The sequence below is a fragment of the Pinus tabuliformis genome, chromosome J (genome assembly GCF_031772625.1).
Source record: "Pinus tabuliformis cultivar Carrire ecotype Pingquan chromosome J, CPIR1, whole genome shotgun sequence".
NCBI classification, from domain to species: Eukaryota; Viridiplantae; Streptophyta; class Pinopsida; order Pinales; family Pinaceae; genus Pinus; species Pinus tabuliformis.
Genome location: NC_142295.1, coordinates 244,204,663 through 244,228,005, shown reverse-complemented (window position 1 = coordinate 244,228,005; position 23,343 = coordinate 244,204,663). Strand labels below are relative to the sequence as shown.

Genomic DNA, 23,343 nt, shown 5'->3' with positions numbered 1-23,343 from the left:
AGGTCAATGGGGCTGGAATGTACATGCCAAAATAGACAATAAGGGAGTGAAAATGTCATTTCTCAAAAGTAGAAAAGCTAAAGAAAAAATTAATAAGAAAAAAAACACAATGTAGGAAGTCAGTTATAAATTACAATCTCAAAATAGTCGAGACAAACTGTAGAGTGAAGCTTTCCAATACATAAATCCTGATTTCGCAAATTCATGTATAACAACATTTTATGTGTCTATAAAAGGGCAGCAATTGATGTTGATATAACCAGACTGGAATATGTGCTTACAAGCTTTAGTTTCCATGCAAAAGGCACAGTAGGTGAATTGTTATCAATTGATTTATTTTCAGACCTTTCTATTATGTTTTAGTGGAACATGTAGATTTGATTTGGTGCTATGGAAAATGTGAGTTTTTCTTTATAAGAAGTCTTTTGAACGATGTGTTTTACTCATTTTCCTAATTATAATTTCATTTTGCTAGAGCAGCTAGAGATTTGCATTATTTAAAGCTATGCCTCTGCTTTTAACCATGCTGGTTTTCAATGATATGGGAATTTTGAGGAACATAATTGTTGTTTTCATGTTGATTCTGCAGCTGCATGACTATCAGCATAACATGGGTCTCCTCTTGATGGAGCGCAATGAGTGGAAAAAAAATTATAAACAGCTGGAACTTGGTGCAATAGAAGGAAAAAACAAGTTGAAGAAGGAGCAATCTGAACATTTGATTGCTTTAACAGAAGCTAAAAAGCGCGAGGAAAGCTTGAAAAGAGATTTGGAAGCTCAGAAATATCATGTTTATGAAGTAAGACTATTTATTTAGAGCACCCTAAGAGTTTATGGTGGTTCAAGAAAATGATGTAACTAACCATAGCATTAATTGTTATGTTATATCACTGACATGATCATTTAATACATATTGGTATTTGAAAGTCATTAGCATTGGAGCTTGTTATCTCTCAGATTCTCCCTAAAGTTCCAACCTCTCCAAGGGGAAAACCTAGGAACACAATAAGCAAGCAGCCCATTGTCACCTTGGCATCCTTACCCTTCAATTCTAGGTCTCGAAAGATGGTTTCCTACCTAAAGAGCGATTCCCTAGACTAAATCATAAGCATATTGTTTTAGTACAAGTGAGTGAAGGTGGCTACGATTTGATTATATGAATGGGGTTAATAAAAGGATTTATTAATTCAAATGTCTCAAATGGTAGTGTTCACTATGTATTGTTCACTATGTATGGGTAAAAGGATTAACCCATAAGCATTGTTTCTAAGATCATGCATGTTGCTGCACAAACTAGCAGGCCTTGTAATGAGGCAAGAGCTAGAGGGTGCAACAACATTTGGGACAGAGGCCCACTGTCACCACAACCTATGTCCCCTACTCTTCTCGGATTTTCACCAATGGGAGGAGTCCCAGAGTTACTCACTTATGGTAGATGTAGATCTGTGATAGGTTTCCAGTGAGGGAAGGTGGCTCATTCAATGGAAGGTTTCAACAAAGATATGAGGTTTGGGAGAAGCCAGTAAGACCTTCCACGAAAAACCCCTTTGATATGTGGCTACATGAGACCCAGGGTTGAGATATATAACAAGGTATGAGTGCATCCAAGGTCAATGTAGATAAGAGCAAAGGCAATGTATGATTTACTTCAACAAGTACTAGAGCAAATGCCTTGAAAGAATCCCCACGTTGAAGGATTAGCTTCTAGGGTTCCCTCTTGATGCGATGGCTAGGGCATCAAATATATGGAGAATCTACTGTGGGAATTCCACCAAAACTTGAAGATCACTAGAGGACACACAAAGGAACAATTATGTCCAAACGAAATTCAAAATGTCCTCCAAAATATTTCGCACCAAGCCATAGTGGAGCCTTCCTATCCTTAAAAGGACGAAATTTAGAAAAAGAAAAGAAGGAAAATTTATGGATTGAATCCAAGTTTTACAACCAAGGGACTTGATCAGTGCCTAGACCATTGGGAGTATGTAGTCATGGGTGCTTATGATTGACTAAATTGACCTTCAAGGAGGCTAAAAGAGGAAGCCCTAGTTACGCCTTTCAACAATTACCTTCTTAAGCATTATTTAATGAAGTTTCATGGATTAAATGAAATCAATATCCACTAGGAACATTCTTTCCTCATCTTCAATGATTACACATGCAAAGCTTCCCAAGATTATAATTTTGAGAGATATTCAATAAAAAAAAGCATGCATTTTTATGATGAGAACAAATTCCATGCATTAGACATTATTTGCATGATAATTTCACCATAAAGAAACACTTACAAGACAATGTAGAGTATATCCATCCATCAACAACACATTAGAAGCTCCAAAAAGATAGCAATAAAGATCCAAACATCAAAGCTCATCCCAAAAACATCCAAAATTCTTCACAAATTGAAACTCTGAATTTTCTAATGAGGCTGAAAATCCCAAGTGATGATGGTTTATGATGAAACTAGGTCTCGCCTATTTATACAAGTGTTATGAGTTCAAATATTAAGTGACAAAGCCCCTCCATATGCCTAATATGATAAGTAACCCACACATGGTTACAAGCCAACCATGATAGCTCCAAAATTAAATTAAATTACCCTCTCAAGCCCATGCAAGGCTGACATCATGCATGCATGGAGGCCTAGAGAGGCATTGTTTAGGCCTTTAGTGCTAAAATTGTGAGAGAGGGCCTCAAAAATCATGATGAAGAGTGTCATGCCGCCCATATGCTGCAAGACATCTCCAAACCCCTATTTGGAGTTTTTGGGCTCCAAATGGGGTCTCATGGGTTTCTAGGTGGCTCAAGATCATGTTGATGCTCCATCAATGAGGGCTAGAAGATGACACATGACCTCCCATGTCTCCCTAGGAAAGACATAACCTCCTCTGGGCCTTGGAGCAACTGCCAAGTGTCAGGTGTAATGTGTAGTCGGTTGGGGCATCTTGGTCCAAGTGCATCATCATCTCAAATAACTGGGGCACGAGCAAGCAAATGGTGGTGCTGAAAAATCCCATGGTGTGGAAATCAATGATGTAAATGGATGGAGGCCCATGCCTCTCAACGCTCACCCTACAAGTGCCATTGTCATCCTTTGGAGGGTTTGGGTCTGGTATAGGGAGGCCAATTCCAAGATGAAACCCACTTGCAATTCTGTATAAGATCCAATGCGTCTCCTCACCTTCCAATACAATGATTCATTAGTGAAATTGAGTAAATAAGCTTGTTAATCAAGGGAAGAAATGATAACTTCATAGTGGGTTTCCCTTCCAAATTTGGGGCTTTGAACATGTACTAGTGTTACCTTCCTGGGTAGGAGAGGTTAATGAAGGACCCTATTAGGTGGTTTCAACCTCTAAGGGAATGATAGGTCCAAGGTACACCCTTCAAATGGCAGACATCATGTGAAATAATGATGGAACGGAGTGGGGACAAAGGGGAGGTTGCAAGCGACATGCCATGGTACAAGGGTAGCTATGATGAAAAAAGCCCACGCCTTGGGTATATGAATGTAGGACGGAGAAATCATGGTGCATGAGTTACCTCGAACTTTGTTTTTCCACCTTTCTTCATATGCCTTTTCCATTTATTGATTTTTCTTCATTTTACTGGTCAGGGCTCAAGGGGATGAAAGCATGATGTGTAAGATATAGTAGTGGTTACCCCCTTAAAGTGGGGCAATTCATCGCCCACCAGGGGTTGGGACATTCATAAGTTCATTAATGATGCAAGGTGCACTCATAGGGGCCCTAGGAACCAAGGGTGATGGCCATAATAATAGGGGTTAGAGCTCATGTTTGGTTTTTTCCCACACGCTAAATTTTATTGCCCTGGCCATCTTTTGCATTTTGTGGTACATTTCCTATTGTATGTGGCCATATTATGCTTTTACCTTTCTTTTTAGCTACATCAAACTTTAGGGCATTTTTTCCAGGCCCGACCCAAAGTGTGGACAAGGAGAAGGGCAGGCTAACACCTTGTGGACCTAATGGACAAATGTGGATCCAGATAGGAAAATGTGGAAAGGATTTGTAATGAGTGGAGGGAAGTGAGAGATATGGTATCAGAAAACAGAGTCATGCATGCTGGAATTTCTAACTCTGACATGTTAGGAACCCTTCATGCACTTTGTAGATTTATTCCTACCTACTTGTTTTGTTAATTAACTAGTTATTTACCATGTAAATGTTGGAAATAAATACAAATGCATGCTCAACACATTACAGATCAACAACTGAAGGAAATAGAAACAAGCACACAAGTGACACCATTGTTTTTGGATTAATGTCCCCGGAAAAACCCAATGCGGGAAAACCAGTGCAACTATTTGAGGGTTTGATTTATTAAGCAGTTTCAGAATACAATCTGGGTGCCAAATCCGGCTCACCCAACAGAGTAAAATCTCAGCAGTAGTACCTCTCTACTCGAAAGCAGATATTCCAGCTAAAACCCCGGATAAACACTCTGGTAGCTCCACAGCTCCAATCTGCCGCACGAAACCCTAGCGTCAGCCTCTTCTGCCCTTTGCGTTAGCTTTCTCGGCAATTCTCGGAAATTCCAGTTGTTCCAGGTAGTTCCGGCGTCTGCGCTCTGCGTCAGCTTTCCTGGAAGTTCTAGTTGTTCTCGGTAGTTCTGGCTTTTGCCCTCTGCGTCAGCTTTCCTGGCAGTTCCCAGCAGTTCCGTCTATTCCCGACAATTCCAACTTCTTCCCTTTGCGTCATATTTCCCAGCTTTTCCGGCAGTTCCAGCTGTTCCCGATAGTTTCGTCTTGTTCCCTCTGCATTAGCTTTCGCGATTGTTCCAGCAGTTCTGGTTGTTCCCAGCAGTTCCGGCTTCTGCCCTCTGCGTCAACTTTCCCATCTGTTCTGGCAATTCTCGACAGTTCCAGCTGCTGCGCCGATCCTCTTGGTGCTATCTCTGCCTCTCTGCTTTTGTATTCACTGCCCCTCAGCTGCAACTCTGATCAATCTCTCAACTTTCTTAGCAAACCCAATCCTAGAAAGTCGAAATCTTGATCTCTTGGTGTGTTCAACAAGTGACCCTCAAGCCTCCTCTTATACTTTTCTCGTTGATACATCAACGACCGAGATTAAGTCCCTAATCAATAGCTAAGATTAGATCTGGCTTGATCCATGACTTTTGGACCATTTTAGCACAATTTTATATTAATTTACATTCCATTAAAAATATTAATTATTTTAATATCCCTCAAACTATTTATAATCTGCCCAAACTCTTTCTCGGTATTGAAGATCTCATGTGCCTTAGCCTCTCCACCAAATTTCGTGGCTAGAGCACATCCGATGCTACCCCAAATCAACACTCCCTCTTAGCGAGGACTGTGCTCTAGTAATACTCCTCACTGCGCATCACTCTGATCATTTGGCATTGGTCCTTGTGTTGATGCTAGGCTCGCTGCCCAACATCCTCTACACTGCTGCATCCCGTACTACTACCCATGGCCCTGCCACTGCCACTGCTGCATCTGTACTGCAACTCCCTCTACATCCGTGCTGCTGCCCATGGTCCTACCACTGCCACTGCTGCATTTGCTTTGCAACCCCTCTCATCATGCTGCATTGTGCTGCCCATAGCACTACCACTGCTAACTGCTACACTACAACTCAGTTACTGAGAAGTAAGTAACTGATCTCCCAACTCTGACATCTCCATCAGGCTAGAAACACTCTTAATGTTGAAGCTCCCTTTGTCACTGACAAGTGCTCCCTCTTTGACCTCTGCGTTGTTGCAACAACTCCATGCATCTCGCACCGTTGCACACCTGTCTGTGCCATCCTGCACTGGTGCAACACTTCCGTGCCTCTCGCACTGTTGTAGCCTGCTAGCCTCGCGCTGTCCTGGGAATCCTGCATTGTAGCTCCCCCTGTTGCTCCATCCGCATCCATCTCTACTAACATCACCAATACTGCTACTCCTCTTTAGGGCTCCCATAGCAAGGTCTAATCCAAGAGGTTGGGTACCTCGAGGATCCTGCCCCTCATCGCCTGTAGTCCACCTAACTACAGCTCGATGTCTCCCCACTTCTGCTCAAGTGGTGTGTGTGCACTCATGGCACACAGAACAGAAAGGATCCTGGCCTTCCAGATGACAAAGTTGGATGCCTCATCCAACTTGTCCTGATCCCTCAGCCCATTCATGGCCATCTCTCTGCTCTTCTTGTTGACTCCTCTGAGTCTCTCTACTTCCCGCTTGGAAGTTCTCTGTTCGACTCCTGTTGAGTCTACTTCCCGTCTGGAAGTTCTCTGTTCGAATCCTGCTGAGTCTACTTCTCGTCTGGAAGTTCTTTGTTCGAATCCTGCTGAGTCTACTTCCCATCTGGAAGTTCTCTATTCGACTCCTATTGAGTCTCTCTACTTCCTGATTAGAAGTTCTCAGTTCAACTCCTGCTGAGTCTCTCTACTTCCTGCCTGGAAGTTCTCAGTTTGACTCCTGCTGAGTCTCTTTACTTCCTTCCTAGAAGTTCTCAGTTTGACTCCTGCTGTGTCTCTCCACTTCCCGTTTGGAAGTTCTCTTTTGGACTCCCTCTGAGTCCCGATTTCCCACCTAGAAATCCTTCTGCCAATGTCAAGTTCACCCTCTCCGATTATCTATGCAACAACAACACTAATCTGGATTCTTTGGCTAGAAATCCACCTCAGCAGCAACTCCCTCTACCTTGGCCTTGCCTTGTTAGGTACTGTTCTGACTACAGTTCCCCAATAGCTCCACTTTGCAACTTACCCACAGCCTCCTAAACCCCAGCAACCTGAAGGTTAGAGCTCCCAGGCTCTACACAATTCTGACACCAACAAATCAACTTCCTCAGCCAACTGCGTCAATCCTCCTGGCCTCTGCGTGAGCCTGTCTTTGCCTCCCTTAGCCTCTGCATTGCCTCTTCTTGGCTTGAACTTGATGACATAGGCACTGCGTCACGCCTTCCTTGCTGCTTCTCCACTAGGAACAACTTTTGTCACTCGGGACAACTGTTTTCTGCTGTTGTTGCTCTGGTCGGCTGATGTCCTCAGTTCTCCTGTGATCTGTAACCACCATATGATACCATGTTGGAATTTCTAAGTCTGACACGTTAGAAACCCTTCATGCACTTTGTTGATTTATTCCTACCTACTTGTTCTATTAATTAAAAAGTTATTTACCATGTAAATACTGGAAATAAATACAAATGCATGCTCAACACATTACAGATCAACAACTGAAGGAAACAGAAACAAGCACACAAGTGAAACCGTTGTTTTTGGATTAATGTCCTCAGAAAAACCCAATGCGGGAAAACTGGTGCAACTATCTGAGGGTTTGATTTATTAAACAGTTTCAGAATACAATCTGGGTGTCAATTCTGGCTCACCCAACAGAATAAAATCTTGGCAAGTAGTACCTCTCTACTCGGAAGTAGATATTCCGACTTAAACCTCGGATAAACACTCCGGTAGCTCCACAGCTCCAATCTGCCCCACGAAACCCCAGCGTCAGCCTCTAGAGGCTGCGTCAACCTCTTCTGCCCTTTGCGTCAGCTTTCTTGGCAGTTCCCGGTTGTTCTCGACAGTTCCGGCTGTTCTCGGCAGTTCCGGCTTCTGCCCTCTGCCTTAGCTTTCCTCGCAGTTCCAATAGTTCTCAGCAGTTTCGGTTGTTCCAGCAGTTCTGGCTTCTGCCCCTTGCGTCAGCTTTCCCAGCTGTTCCAACAGTTCTGGTTGTTCCTGACAATTCCGACTTGTTCCCTCTACGTCAACTTTCCCGGTTGTTTTGGCAGTTCTAACTATTCTCGGCAATTCCGACTTCTGCCCTTTGTGTCAGCTTTTCCAGCTATTCTGGCAATTCCTGACAGTTCCAGCTGCCTTGTTGATCCTCACGGTGCTATCTCTGCCTCTCTACGTCTGTATTCACTGCTCCTCAGCTACAACTCTAATCACTGTCTCAACTTTCTCAGCAAACCCAACCCCAGAAAGTCGAAATCTTGATCTCTTGGTGTGTTCACCAAGTGACCCTCAAGCCTCCTCTTATACTTTTCTCGTTGACAGATCAACGACCGAGATTAAGTCCCTAATCAACAGCTAAGATTAGATCTGGCTTGATCCATGCCTTTTGGACCATTCTAACACAGTTTTATATTAATTCACATTAATATTTGAATTTCCCTAAGTTTAGACTTAAGGACTCCATTAAAAATATTAATTATTTTAATATCTCTCAAACTGTCTAGAATCTGCCCAAACCCTTTTTGGGTATTGGAGATCTCATGTGCCTTAGCCTCTCCACCAAATTTCGTGGCTAGATCACATCCGATGCTACCCCAAATCAACAACGCAACCAAAATCATGGTTTCCCATATAGTGCCACTCCTAAAGCTAATATCCAATAAACGAGATCCCACGGGATTGGGATTCAGGATTAACCCCCAAGTTGAGGTAAGTGAACAAGAGTATAGTCAAAGCCCTTCCTTCTTTCAAGTCACCCAATAATCCATGCCCAAATGGTCAAATGCATGATAATTTGCACACAATGATTTCTGTAACAATATAATTTGGTCAATTTTTATTTGTTTTTTCTATTATGACCCCATTTCGGAATTCTTGCGGTCAATCTGCTCCTAAAATTGGCTGCCCTTTCTAGAAATTCTACAAGTAAATACTTAAGAGGAAATTGTCAAATCACTTCTAGAAGCTTCTAAAAGAGTAATACTGGCGACTAGTTGTGTTCACACTCATGGATGTAACACACAAGTTCACAAATATATCAAATAAGCTTCATGCATGAACATGGACACAAGAAAAAGGGACTCCCCTCATACATATGCAAATAATACATGTACAATGAGTAATAATGATGCTGAAATAATGTTGAGTGTACATGAATGTTGATGTAGACCTTTGGTGTTGATGTGGCGTCCATATGCTTGTTCACATCAAGGTTGCATGAAGTGAGAGCTTTTTTGAGAAGCAAAGCGCCAGGAGTGTCATTTTCCAAAAATTCTTGGAAGCAAAGCATTCAGAAGCTGGTATATATATGTTAGGAAACAAAATATTTAGAATGCCAAATTAGTTAAAAAAATATAAAAACATGCATATTTGTACATAAATCAAGATAGAAATGACAACCATAATACATTAATGATTAATTCTTTGAGCATCAACCATCTGGAATCTAGATTCTATTAATTACAAATGAACATACAAATTTTTCTGTCATATAATAGAAAGTAAACCATTAACTTGTGGAATACAATGGGCTATCTAACGACTATCAACAATAACATGACCAAATACTTATTTTTATAAAATAAACAATCTACACACTGAAATATGAAGACCAAAAGGGTCTAAACAATAAACTGAGCTAGTTTCCAAACACCTTATTTCCCCTCTTTCAACAGGGGTACCTATATCTATTTTTTAATTCTTAAACACCATTGTAAGCCCAAGGTTGCATGTCAAAAGCATGTAGCAACCATGATTTTAAAACCTAGTTGGTTTGAATTGGTACTTGGTCAAACGGATACCCAATCAAATTGGCTGATTTATTAGGCTCGAAGGTCAACTTGGCCAATGACCTCGATATGGGTCAAGGGAGACCCAGTTTGATACCAAACCGACATAAATTGGTATGAACTAGCTAGTCTTGTCTTAACCCGACCGTTTCATGAAACAAACCCACATGTGTAGTTGCAGACCCACAAATGGTTGTTTTAACTGGTTGTGTGTTTTTTTTTTTGAAATTAGGGACTATTTTCTGTGAAAATTTCATCTATCATAACAACTAGAAATTATTTTTCTAATTGTTAATTTATTTAACAATTTATCTGTTGTGTGCTACGACAAATATTAAATAATTCACACCGTGATTTTCACAAATAAACTATGCAATAAAATAGCATTGGAAATTGAGAAAATCTAGCACACACATAAAAAATATGACAATTATTTTTGGACAATTGTCCCTAGAAAAGCCCAACTTGGGACATATTTCATCCTACAGAGAAAATACTGGCAAAAATATCTAGAGGGAAATTACACTCGGGGCAATTCTCGCACTAGACTACCTTTGAAAAACAAGCCATCCAACTGGGTTGCGCAGGCCCCACGTAAACCTGAAGATGCCTGCCACACGTGCTGCCCGAATCATCTACTAATCAAGCCGTCCTGCCTGTTGTTGACTAAGAAAATGCTTCTTTGGCACTCTGGAACCTCTGTCTAGCCTTTGGAACTGAAAACGTTTTCCCTCTTCAGCAAATCGAACTACCCTTTGAGGCTTCTGTGCTAGGACTGCGCAGCCTCCTAGAGAAACTTCGGCCTCTTTGCAAATGCACTTGATGGATTTGGAAAGCTTCCTCTAGCCTCACTGTCCTTACACCTCACTGTCTCTGCTTCGATCTCTGGCTTTCCATCAACTACTGGTGCTCTCTGGAAATCGAACTGCCAAAGAAATCAAACTACTTAAGTGTATTCTCCAATTGCCCATCGACTTCTTATAATATTTTGTTGGAGCACCAATGACCAAGATTAAAACTTAATGAAGGGCCAAGATCATATCGGCGATGATCCATGTGAGTTTCTAGAGAGTTCTCACCCTGACTTAATTAATTTTGATTAATTAACCATTTTCCTAAGTTTAGACTTAGGAAACATTAAAAAATAGGTTAATAATCTAATTAAGTCATCTCTAGCTAGAATTTCCAAAACTATTTTTGGGTTATGGAGATCTCATGTATTCTATCCTCTCCACCAAGTTTCGTGACTAGAACACATTCGATGCTACAAAAACTAACACTCCCTCTTAGCGAGGACTGTGCTCTAGTGCTGCACACTCTGCCACAACACTCTGTGTCTGTACCATCTCCTGGCACACTGTTGGTGTTTGGCTATTGCTGCCCACCAACCATTGCGCAACTCCGATGTTGCATTTGTGCTGCTGCTGACACTTCCCTATTGTTGCCCACCCTGCATCTGCGCTGCAACTGCACAACTGCAACTGAGAAACATCCAAAATACTGAATCAACTGTGTTCAGTATGATGCATTTGTCTCCCTAGTCTCGACTATTGCTAGCCTCTGCACTGTCACTGAAGAATTTGCGCTACTGCTAACTCTGCACTGTGCCACTTTGCACTACTACCAACTCTGCACTACGATCCTTAGCATCCGACTGATACTAGTCTGCATCTATCACTCTGGTATTGACTGCATCAACTGCCACTGCTCCATCTTGCTACTAAATACTGTGGGTCCCATAGCTAGGTAATGATCCATGAGGTGGACTCCTCAATGGACCCTGCCCATCTTTGTAACTCTCTGGGGCTACAACACCAAATCACCCCACCTCACTCCTGGAGGTATATCTGCAAACATAGCAAACTCTTCTTCCAACCTGGAAGACAAATTTTCAATCTCTACAGACATTGCTGCCTGGTCTTGCTTCTCTTGCTTGTCCTTCTTCCTGGGAGGACATAACGTGCTGTAGCGACTGAACTCACTAGACCTGAAGCACTTGACCTTCGATAGGTCCTTCTTCTTCTTCTTCTTCTGCTCCCCCTGCCCCTAACTGCGACCCATAGATGTTAGAGCTACATTCTCCTCCTCACTCTTCACACCCTTGCTACTGCTGCCACTGATGGTATTGTTACCGCTCAAACTATCAAGGGGTCCTAGAGGGGCACTTGCTAGGTCAATAGCAACAATGAAGCTAAATCCCACAGTCACCACAGTTAAATCTTCCTACTCTTTACTGACTTTCACCGATGGGAGGAGACCCGATATATAGAGAATCTCTTATGAAGGATAAATCAGCTAAGATGGGTGTGAAGTGATGTCGAGGACCCTTTCCTAGGTGAGCTTCAAGAATGGGACTTGCTTGCTTCTTAAGCAAGGTACAAAGCTCTCTAGGAGAAGGGGATGAGGATTTAAGGGCTAGGTTTAAGGAGTGTGAATTGTAAAGGAGCTTCCAAAACCATAAAATCCTTATTAAACTTGGTTTCCCAAGTGGTTTTTGAAGAATTGACTTTTCAAAGGTATGGGGCCACACGGGACCAAGTGGACCCAAGTCAAGTTAAAGGGAGGGAGTTTAGCAACCAATGGTGATCTTAACCTAAACAAGGAAGGGGAAAGGATTAAACAAGAGTTTTCATTTAAAGGTGCCAAATTAATCCTATGAGGTACTAGCCTAGGGAACACTAAGGCAAAGTTCAGTCTTAGGGATAGGGCTTGGGATATCTCGCAATCCCATTGTCAGAATTTGTTCAAATTTGGAGACCTTGAGGACACACTAGCACAATAGAGGCCAAGATATCTAACTTTTTCTAATGCTAATTTGTCAGGAAAATGATGCACTAGGTGGCCTAGCATGGCTAGACCTAGAAAAGAGGGGGAAAAGGTGAAGAAAAAGAGGTTTTAAGGAGATCACCTTATGGTGGATCAGTGCGTAATTCCTTTGGGGATTGGACTCAAGAAGAATTATGGGAATGGATCTCGTTTCTAGCTCAAAGAGGCTTTAAGGGCAGCTTCATTTAGCATTAGGGCAAAAAATTAGTGACCTTAAAACGTTTATACTTTGTTTGCAAATCAATATGGCTTATCAATATAACTTCGATCTCTAGGAAAATTTGTTCAACAAACATGGTCAATACATAGAGATATTCTATATAGAAACATAATTCCACAATGAAGCAGTAAATGCATGTAGCAATTAGCCCTAAAATAGCGAAAATCCCATGATCAATGTATGTGACAAAGTAAAAGAAAATAGCATCAAAATTGTACTTACATGTAAGAGAATATATCCAACCATCAATACATTTTCCAATTAAGAAGCTCCAAGATAAGAAAATGCAATCCAAACATCAAAATTCATCCATGCTCCAATTTCATCCACCAAGAAGGAAATGCAAAATTCTCAAGAGAGAGAATGATCCAATCCCGGTGATGATACAAAATGAATTCATGTCTCTCCTATTTTTACACTCATTAGGATTTCGAAATTTGATCCTACATTAGCCCATCAAATAAAAAAAGGTGCAAATAATTAACTTTTGGTGAGAAGCCCACCAAACTAGCTCATAAACAAAATAACAAGCCTCCCAAGAGGTCGAATAATCAATAATGCATGTCGGTGGGATCTGTAAGAGGCCTGATGAAGTCCATAAGTGCCAAAATGATGAATTGGACTTCCAAAAGTAATAGACAAGGGGTTGGTCCTTTGTTCTGCACATAATAAATTTGTGGTGCTCCCAATGGTTGCGAGGGCACACAAGTGACCTCATGGGTCTCCAAGTAAGTCAAAGATGCTTGTAGACCATCTGCAAGGGCTCAAATGATGGTGTAAGTGATGCCACATCAGAATACAAGTCCTGGGTCATCTGCCAAGTGCATGGTACAACTGTGGGGCTGGCTGGGCAAAGGTGAACCAGGTGCATCTTCCTCGTCCAATAGGTGAATCTCGAGCAATCTCTAAACATCTCTGAGGATCCATGGAGTGTTGTCTACTGTTGTGGAGGCCCATGGATCTCAACACACACCCTACATGTGCCAATGTAGCCCTCTGGAGGGTTAGGACCCCGTATAGGGAGACCAAACCCAAGATGGAGACCACTTGCAATCCTGCATAAGATCCAATGCATCCCCTAGCCTTCCAGTACAACAAGTCATCAAGGAAATCGAGTAAAAAATCTTACAAACCATGGACAATAGGTGGGGACTTCATAATGGCATGCCCTTCCATAATGGGCTTTGGCATGTGCTAATATCTCCAAGCTCCAAATGGGGTTAACCAAGTATCTTATTAGGTGGTTTCTACTTCTAAAGGAGATAATATGTCCAAGGTACATCCTTTAAAAGGTGGTGGCATGTGGTAAAGGGATGAATGGAGTAGGGAATGAAAAGGGGCAGCCCTGGGCCACATGCTGGGGTACAAGGGTAGCTAGTAAAAGGGAAGCCCACACTTGGGTATATAATGTATAGGAGGGAGAAATCGTGGTACACGAGGTGCCCCTACCTTTATTTTTCCACCCATCTTTAGATACTTTTTTCTCTTTATGATTTTTCTTTAATTAACTTCTTGGGGCTCAAGGGGTAAGAGCATGATGTGTGAGATATAGCAGTGGATACCCCTTTTAAGGTAGGGCAGTTCAGTGCACACTGCAGGTTGGGACAATCATGGGTTCCTAAATGATAGAGGAGGCTTATCTAGGGCCTATAGGAACCAGGGTGATGACCATGATGATGAGGTAGAGCTCATGTATTGGATTTTTCCCACGTGCTAAATATGTTTGTCCTAGCCATCTTTTGCAGTTTGTCATACATTTTCTTGGTTCATGTGGCCAATTATGTTTTTTACTTTTTTTTTTCCGCTGCATCAATCTCTAGGGCATCATTCCAGGCCTGACCCAATGTGTGGACAAGGGGAAGGGGAAAGCTAAACCTATGTGGACCCAGTGGAGGAATGTGGCCCAGGTGGGAGAAATGATGAATGGTGTTATAATGAGTGGAAGGGGAGTAATATATATGGATGAAGGAGCGAGACCATGCAACCAAAATCTAGGTTTCCCATGTAATACCATCCCTAAAGCCGAAGGGTCAGTAAAAGAGATCCCATGAGACTAGGATCCAAGGTTAACATCCAAAAATGGGTCTAGGGGATAAGAGCACAGACCTAGCCCATTCTTTTCGCTAAACCTTCCCATTAATCCATGCCCAAAAATGTCCATGATAAGCAAACTACAATACTCAATTACCAAATGACAAGGCATACCTTTAGGTTCGGGAGGCCTACTTTCAAACATACGATCATGGCAGATGGTTGAGGGATGACATGGCTGACTCAGGTGGCAGAGAAGTGGCACAATGAGCTAGTTGGTGGTTGGAAGGGGCTGCTGACTGTTGAGTTGGGGTAGCATCAGATGTGCTCTAGCCACGAAAATTGGTGGAGAAGCTAAGGCACATGAGATCTCCAATACCCAGAAAGGGTTTGGGCAGATTCTAAACATTTTGGGAGATATTAAAATAATTAATATTTTTAATGGAGTCCCTAAGTCTAAACTTAAGGAAAATAAAATATTAATTTGAACTAATATAAAACTGTGTTAGAATGGTCCAAAAGTCATGGATCAAGTCAGATCTAATTTTAGCCGTTGATTAGGGACTTAATCTCGGCCGTTGATTTGTTAACGAGAAAAGTATAAGAGGAGGCTTGAGGGTCACCTTGGAGAACACACCAAGAGATCAAGATTTCGACTTTCTGGGGTTGGGTTTGCTGAGAAAGTTGAGAGAGTGATCAGAGTTGTAGGTGAGGGGCAGTGAATATAGAAGCAGAGAGGCAGAGATAGCACCATGACGATCTGCGCAGTAGCCAGAGAGAGGGACGCAGAGCCAACCAAGGGTTCACACAGAGCCAGCCAGGGCTCTCACAGAGGTAGCCAGGAGCTACGTAGTGCCTCAGAGGGCCAACGTGAGTGACGTAGAGGGCCAGCGTGAGTGACACAGAGGGCCAGAAGACTGACGCAGTGCCTCTAGAGGCTGACGCAGGCCAAGCCAGAGTGACACTGGGCTAACGCTGGGCCAGAAAGAGCTGACACAGTCCCTAGAGGCTGATGCTGGGGTTTCGTGGGGCAGATTGGAGCTGTGGAGCTGTTGGAGTGTTTATCTGGGGTTTCAACCGGAATATCTGCTTTCGAGTAGAGAGGTACTACTGCCGAGATTTTTCTCCGTTGGGTGAGCCGAATTTGGCACCCAGATTGAATTCTGAAACTGCTTAATAAATCAAACCCTCAGATAGTTGCACCGATTTTCCCGCATTGGGTTTTTTCGGGGACATTAGTCCAAAAACAACGGTGTCACTTGTGTGCTTGTTTCTGTTTCCTTCAGTTGATGACCTGTAATGTGTTGAGCATGTACTTGTAACTTGTATTTATTTCCAGTATTTACATGGTAAATAACTTGTTAATTAACAGAACTAGTAGGAAGGAATAAATCAGTAAAGTACATGAAGGGTTTCTAACAGTTAGACTTAGAAATTCCAACATTGGCTGTCGGTTGAGGATCATATTGGAGAAAAAAATTCTCCTAGGGATATCACCCACAAAATGGTGGGTAATAGGTACCCTTTAATAGAGCCCGTCTCAATTCCTCCTATTGCATATTAGACCACATCTTGTCCCACCTTGGCAAGGTATTTCTGCCCAAGATACTCTAGGCAAATAACTGCCAATCCTTTGAGACATTATCTAGTGCCAATCATACAAGCTCTGTGGGTTGAGGCACTGTCCCAACAACTGCAAGCTGATCTCAGACTTCCTGAATCCAAGTGAGAAAGCAATCTATGATCTTGCCCTTCTACATCCTAGTGTTCCTTAGCTTTTCCTAGAGGTACATCTTCCGCTGCTCGGAAGAACTCTGAAACAGCACAAACAAGGCATGCCACATCTCCTTGGCTATCCCTTTTTCTGCCACGTGTGATACTAGATGACCTTGGACACAATCTAGAATCATCCTCTTGGCCTTCACCATTTCCTTCTTGTACTCCATCTGCTGATCAAGGTCTTGGGGAAATGCTACCACACTTTCTGCATAGGTCTTCAGACCATATTCATCTAAAGGAATAAAATCCTAGCCTTCCAAATAACATAGTTGGAGGCTCCCTCCAATCTATCTTGGTCTTTGAGCCCTGTTGTGGCCATCTCTGATCTGATATGGAAACTCCCACTTCCTCTGCTAGGTTCCTACTCTACTACTCGCACTCTCTCCTGGAATGTGCAATTATCCTAACTGTTACTGCCACCTATAACTGGGAAAATCAAATTTCTTGGTTAGAAACTCTCTGAGAGAAATCTCCTTCTGTGTGTGTAATTTCTCTTCCACTCGACGCTGATTCTATTGCTGCAAAACCCTCTGCGTCCAACCAGAAATCTTCTCAGTGAAAATTTGAGCTACTGCCACTCCATATGACTGCTGGAATCACTATCTTGGGAAACTTCGAGTTTTCTGCAGGTCTGCAACTAAAAATCGAACTTCTTCCCAGCAATTCGAACTCCCAATCTAGATACTGCGCAGCCTCTGAGAATTTCATCTTGCTTCTCCCTCTGAACAACAAAATTCTCTCTTATGTTCTGAGCTTCCTGACTGATCACTCACGCTCTAATACCATGTAAAATTTCATCTATCATAGCAAATGGAAATTATTTTTCTAATTGTTAATTTATTTAACAATTTAATTGTTGTTTTCTACTACAAAAATCAAATAATTGACATTGTGATTTTCACAAATAAACTGCGGAATAAAATAATGCTGGAAACTAAGAAAATCTAGCACACATAGATAAAAAATACAACACAATTATTTTTGGACAATTGTCCCTGGAAAAACCCAACTTGGGAAAACCAGTGCAGTAGTTGAGGGTTTTATTATTAAGCAGCAGTGAAAAATTCTGAGTACAATAATATGGATGCCGAAATCAAAATATATTACAGATAAAATATTGGCAAAAATATCTAGAGGTAAATTGCCCTCACTCCGGGCAATTCTTGCACTGGACTATCTCTAAAAAGAAAGTTGTCCAACTGGGTCTGCGCAAACCCTGTGTCAACTTGAAGCTGCCTGCCACACTTGCTGCCCGAATTGTCTGCTAATCAAGTCGTCCTGCCTGCTGCTAACTGGGAAAACACTTCTCCGACACTCTGGAACCTCTACCCGTCTCTGGAACTCAAAACGTCTTCCCTCTTCAGCAAATCGAACTATCGTCTGAGGCTTTTGCACTAGCACTGCGCAACCTCCTGGAGAAACTTCGACCTCTCTACAAATGCACTCGCTAGATCTGGAAAGCTTCCTCCAGCCTCACTGTCCCTGCCCCTCACTGTCTCTACTTCGATCACTGGATTTCCATCAATGGCTGCTGCACTCTAGAAATCAAACTGCCAAAGAAATTGAACTATTCAAGTGTGTTCTACAAGTGCCATAGAATTCTTCTTATAATCTTTCTGTTGGAGCACCAACTACTAAGATTAAAACTTAATTAAGGGCCAAGATCATATCAAAGTCGATCCATGTGAGTTTTTAGAGAATTTTCACCTTGACTTAATTAATTATGATTAATTAACTAGTTTTCCTAAGTTTAGACTTAGGAAACATTAAAAAGTAGGTTAATAATCTAATTAAGTCATCTCTAAGTGAAATTTCCAGAAACGATTTCTGGGTTATGGATATCTCATGTATTCTAGTCTCTCTACCAAGTTTCGTGACTAGAACACATCTGATGCTACAAAAACTAACATTTTCCTCCAAAAACAACCCCTCCAAGGCTATAAAACTATACATCCTCTATCATTTTCCTCACACATCTCATTTGAAGGTTTTGTGAGCTTTATTTTGAGCTTGGAGAGCGTTCAGTTTTTGTAGTAGTGTCGCAACAAAGAGTTTGGGTTGTGTTTGTCATCTTGGAGCTACTTTGGAGCTGTTTAGTGGAGTTGGCATCTTCAGGAGGAGGCTAAGACAGCTAGTTTTTATTTCCAAGTAAGGCTTTTCACTTGAAAAGATTCATATTTCATTGCTGTCCATGTATTTAATATTCTTTTGGTTCTTTCAAGTTCCAATTTGCGGTTTCCAAGTTTTAAATTTAGGCCTGTTTGTAGGCTAAATATGCTCCCTTTTTCTTCCAAATTTACCTTAGATTTTCCATTTTACTTAGCTGCATTTTTTTAATTTGCAGATTCATTTCCTTTACAAATTTCAAACATTTTTTTAGCCACCATGCCACCAAAATTCAAGGATGCTACATGGACTCATTGTGATATGATTGGTGGCAAAACGATATACAAATATTGCCAAAAATATATGGAACGGTATTAATTTTCCACTGTCCTATGCTATTACAATCACTTTAGCCCAATTCTTAACTTCAATTAGCAATCAATTCAATCTTCCAGTAATAAATAGCAATTTTAGATAGAACAGTAAATGCAATGTACAATAGAAGACAATCAAGAGAAATAACAAGAGACACCAGGATTGGTCAAAGACCATGGAAAAACCCCACAAGGGGGAAAACCTTTCAAATTATTCTTCTTATTATATTGTCATAAAATGTTCAGCAAAGAGTACAATGTTCCAAATTCATCAACCAAGAGTCAAAGTCAATCCTTTGACTATCAACAAAGTCAACCAACCAATATTCAAATGATGAGCCAATAGTCAAATCTGTCCCAAGTCAAATATGGTCAAAGTCAAAATCTGCAATTATGTCAAAGTCAACAGCAGTCAAATGTGCCCTAACCAGTCCACAATTCAATGGTCAAACTTCCCTCCAAGAGCTTGGTCAATAATCAAAGTATTCAACCTCCAATACTGGTCAAAGTCAGCCCAAAACAGTCCCAAAACACTCTGTCAAAAGAGAGAATTTGCAGTCAAAGCTTCATTTGGTCTGTGGTCAACGTAGGTCAAAGACTTGTGGTCAATGCAAGTCAATCTGCCTAGAAATTCTCGGTTTTTGTCCCAATAAATGTGGCTTTCTCAAACAGATCCAAATCTGGTCAAACCAAGTCAAAAGGTGCATAGACAATGTTGGTCAACGCTGGTCAAAGTCTCCCAAACAAAAGTAAAACTCAGTCACTAGAAAAGAGAGTCTCCTCCTTTGCACATGTGAAGAAAACCCTGCAATATTTCAGATGTACGAACCAATAGAGAGATGAGAGAGATGCTTGATGTGATGATCCAAAGTGATGTGCCTTGACTTGTATTTATATGTGATGCAGGGGGGCTAATTTGTCTTCTAGGCCGACTTGGACTTTTGTGATCTTGTGGGTTTTCACTTTACAAATACATTTTTCCTTAACCAAATTAAATTCTTCCAAGGGAAATTTGGAAGATTGTCCAATGGAGGGAATTTATTCCTGAGCTGCCAAATCAACACTTCCTTTCAGCTAGGGAGAAATTTCTGATTGCATCATATGTCCCATTTCAAATGTGTCGTCATCATCAAATCAAATGTCGTCTCTGCTCATCTCTGTTGAAGACTCTTGAATCTAAAAGAAGAAGAATTTGACATCATAAGGGAGGTCAAGATACCACCCTCTCTGTAGTGACAATAGGCGAGATACAACTTACCAAGCAAAGATTACATCCATCCTGTTGTCTATCAACAGGCGAGATATAACTTACTATAGAAGGTAAGGATCACATCCATCGTATCGTCCAATGACAATTGGCGAGATCCATCCACCAAGCAAGGATCACTTCCATCCTTTTGTCTAATCAACAAGAAAGATACAACTTGCTATAGAAGGTAGTGATCACATCCATCCTAATGTCTGTTGATCTTCTCATGTTGACCCTCAAGAGTCAAGTGGTAGAACACCTGCATCCTAATCACTTGAGTGAGATACCAATTGATATTCAAGGATCACAACCATCAAAATTCATCTCAACCCATTGGCATGATGGGGAGGAACAATCCCAACAATCCCTGCTTGTGGGTAGGATGCATACTAAGGTATACTCTATCAATCATGATAGGGGGAGATACCCAAATTGTCATAAATGACAAGGATTACACACACCATATGGTGACAATAGGTGAGATACTACTTACCACAAAGGGTAAGAATCACAACCATCCTATTGTCCAAAGATCCCTCAACCCCAGGAGCTCTCAGGCTCAATTCCTATCCCTGTGAGTGCAAACAGGGGGGAAGAGCATAGCTCGGTGCCCTCAATCAGTGGAGACCCTTACCCTTGACAGTCACATCCATCAGTCCAAGATGCGCTCTGAAGACCAAGAAATTCCTTTTCAACAAAGCCTTGGTGAGTATATCTGCTATCTTATCTTTAATCGATATATGATGGCATCTCACTGCTCCTCTCTGCACCATGTCTTGTATATAATGATACCTCATCTCAATATACTTGTACTTGTCATGAAATACGAGATCCTTTGCCAATTGGATCCCAATCTTGTTGTTGCAATATATCACAGTAGTATCTAGGACCTGCTCAAACAACTCTCCAAAGAACTTCCTCAACCAGATTGCCTCACAACTAGCCATGCTAGTAGCAATGTACTCTGCCTCGACCGTGCTTAAAGCTAAAAACTTCTAGTTCTTGCTCATCCAAGATATCATCGCAAACTCGAAATTGAAGCATTACCTTGATGTGATTTTCCTGTTGATTACATTTCTAGCCTAGTTAGCATTAGTGTAGCTATGTAGTCTCACACATCCGATAGTATATCTCAGACCAATATTGATCGTCCCATGCAAGTATCTCAGTATGTGTTTGGCAGCAACCCAATGTGCATGAAGGGGCTTAGTCATGAAATGACTCAAGGTGTTCACTGCAAAGCATATATCCAGACTGGTGTTCACAAGGAACATCAATGTGCCAATCAACTGCCAATACTTAGAAGAATTTGCCAAATCAGGTCCAACAACATCTCCGCATAACTTCTTGAAGTTCATCTTCATCGGTTTGGCCAGGGACTTGCATATGACTATTCCAAATCTCTCCAACAACACAACATATTTTCCTTGAGAAAGGAAAATCTCACCGGGTCTTTGCCACACCTCTAGTCCCAGGATGTAATGCATCAAACCAAGATCCTTCATCTCAAACTCAGAGCCTAGCTCCCTCTTACACTCGAGCATTAGAGGTTCACTACCTGTCAAGAATAGATCGTCAACATATAGAACTAAAATTAAAGGCATACCTTGGACCACATTGAAGTAGAAGTTTAGGTCAACATTGCTTCTTGTGAATCCAAGCTTCACCAAGTAACTATCAATGCGAGCACACCAGGCACTAGGGGCTTGCTTCAAACCATATAGATCTTCCTTCAGCCTGCAAATGTGAGTCTTCCTGTCCTTCACTTCAAATCCTTGAGGCTACTCAATATATACCTCTTCTTGTAGTATGCCATGAAGAAATGTCGTCTTTACATCCAACTGGTGAAGAGTCCATTCTTGACTAGCAGCAAGGGCAACAATCGATCTAATGGTGGTATAGCGGGCAACTGGTGCAAAGATGTCATCATAATCTTCTCAGCAGGAGGAGGCAGAGGGAGGTCCCTTGCTTTTCCAAGGGCAACATATTCATCAAAGGTTGCATCCCTACTAAGCTCAATTTTCCTTTGATTATATATATATATATATATATTCTAAATGCTTTAGAGTTTTCACAATATCCAACAAACATACCTTTCTTTCTGGTTTCTTCCATATTGTTTCTTTCTCCCTTTAGCACATGAAAATATACAGAACAACCAAATATCCCGAGATGTCCAATATTAGATTTCACACATGTGAACACTTCTTCAGGAATCTTGTTATCAAAAGCTTGATGAGGAACCCTGTATAGTACATGGATCATTGTATTTGTAGCTTCTCCCTATAGAAACTTCGACAACTTTTGATAATGTAGCATAGCTCAGGCAACTTCCTATGAAAATTCGGGTAACCTTGAATACTGTTACAGCAACTGATGTTATTTCTTCTATTTGTTAATTTAATTAAACAAATTATTTGCTGCGTGCTACGGAAAATATCGAAACAAATACACTACAACCTTCACAAAACAAATACTGCGGAAGAAATAAAAACTCTAGAAGAAATAGATGCACACACACAATATGACACCGTTATTTTTGGACTAATTCCCATGAAAAACCCAACTCGGGAAAATTGGTGCAGCAGCTGAGGTTTTAATATTATGCAGTAGTGAAAACTGAGTACAATATATGGATGCTTAAACTACCAATCCAAACAGAGAAATAACTAGCAATAATAACTAGTGAGAAAAATTTCTCACTCCACAGGCGATCCAACATTGACCTCAGCTCGAATTTCATTGCTCCTTGCTCCCTCTGCGTAGTCACTGCATTAGCCTACGCAGTTACTGCATTCCACAAGCTCGGAATTACGTCTCCTCTCACTGTCCCGTCAGCTGTTTTCTAGGAAATTGATACTCTTTGCCTCTGGACTCTCTGCCCAACTTCTGGCTGAGAATTTCTCCTTCTCCCCAGAAAAACGGAAATCTCCCCAAGAGGGCTCTGTTGCCTCTCTATGACAATCACTACCTCTCTACAATGTACTCGCCGGAACTAGAAAAGCTTCCTTCGGCCTCACTATCTCTACCCCTCTCTCACTTCTTCGATCTCACTGAGTTACCTTCGGTAACTGAATGTTGCTACTCTGGAAGTCAATTTCCTAGCAAAATCAAATGCTCCACTGATTTTGGTGTGTCTTCTCCAAACCCCATCGACTTCTTATAATCCTCCGTTGATACTTCGACGACCACGGTTAAATCTTAATCGATGGCTAGGATTAACTAGAAATCGATCCATATACTTTTCTAGAACATTCTC

At 41.4% G+C, this 23,343-nt stretch overlaps 1 protein-coding gene across 1 annotated transcript in view; it reads left to right on the top strand.

Annotated features, from left to right (window-relative positions):
- The first annotated feature begins 390 nt into the window (after nt 1-390).
- Nucleotides 391-23,343, top strand: part of LOC149226677 (protein CROWDED NUCLEI 4-like) — a 212,842-nt gene continuing 189,889 nt past the window's right edge. Inside the window, exons 1-2 of the mRNA XM_089380267.1 lie at nt 391-399; nt 590-799. Coding sequence (XP_089236393.1) covers nt 391-399; nt 590-799 — 219 coding nt within the window. The remainder of the gene's footprint in view (nt 400-589; nt 800-23,343) is intronic.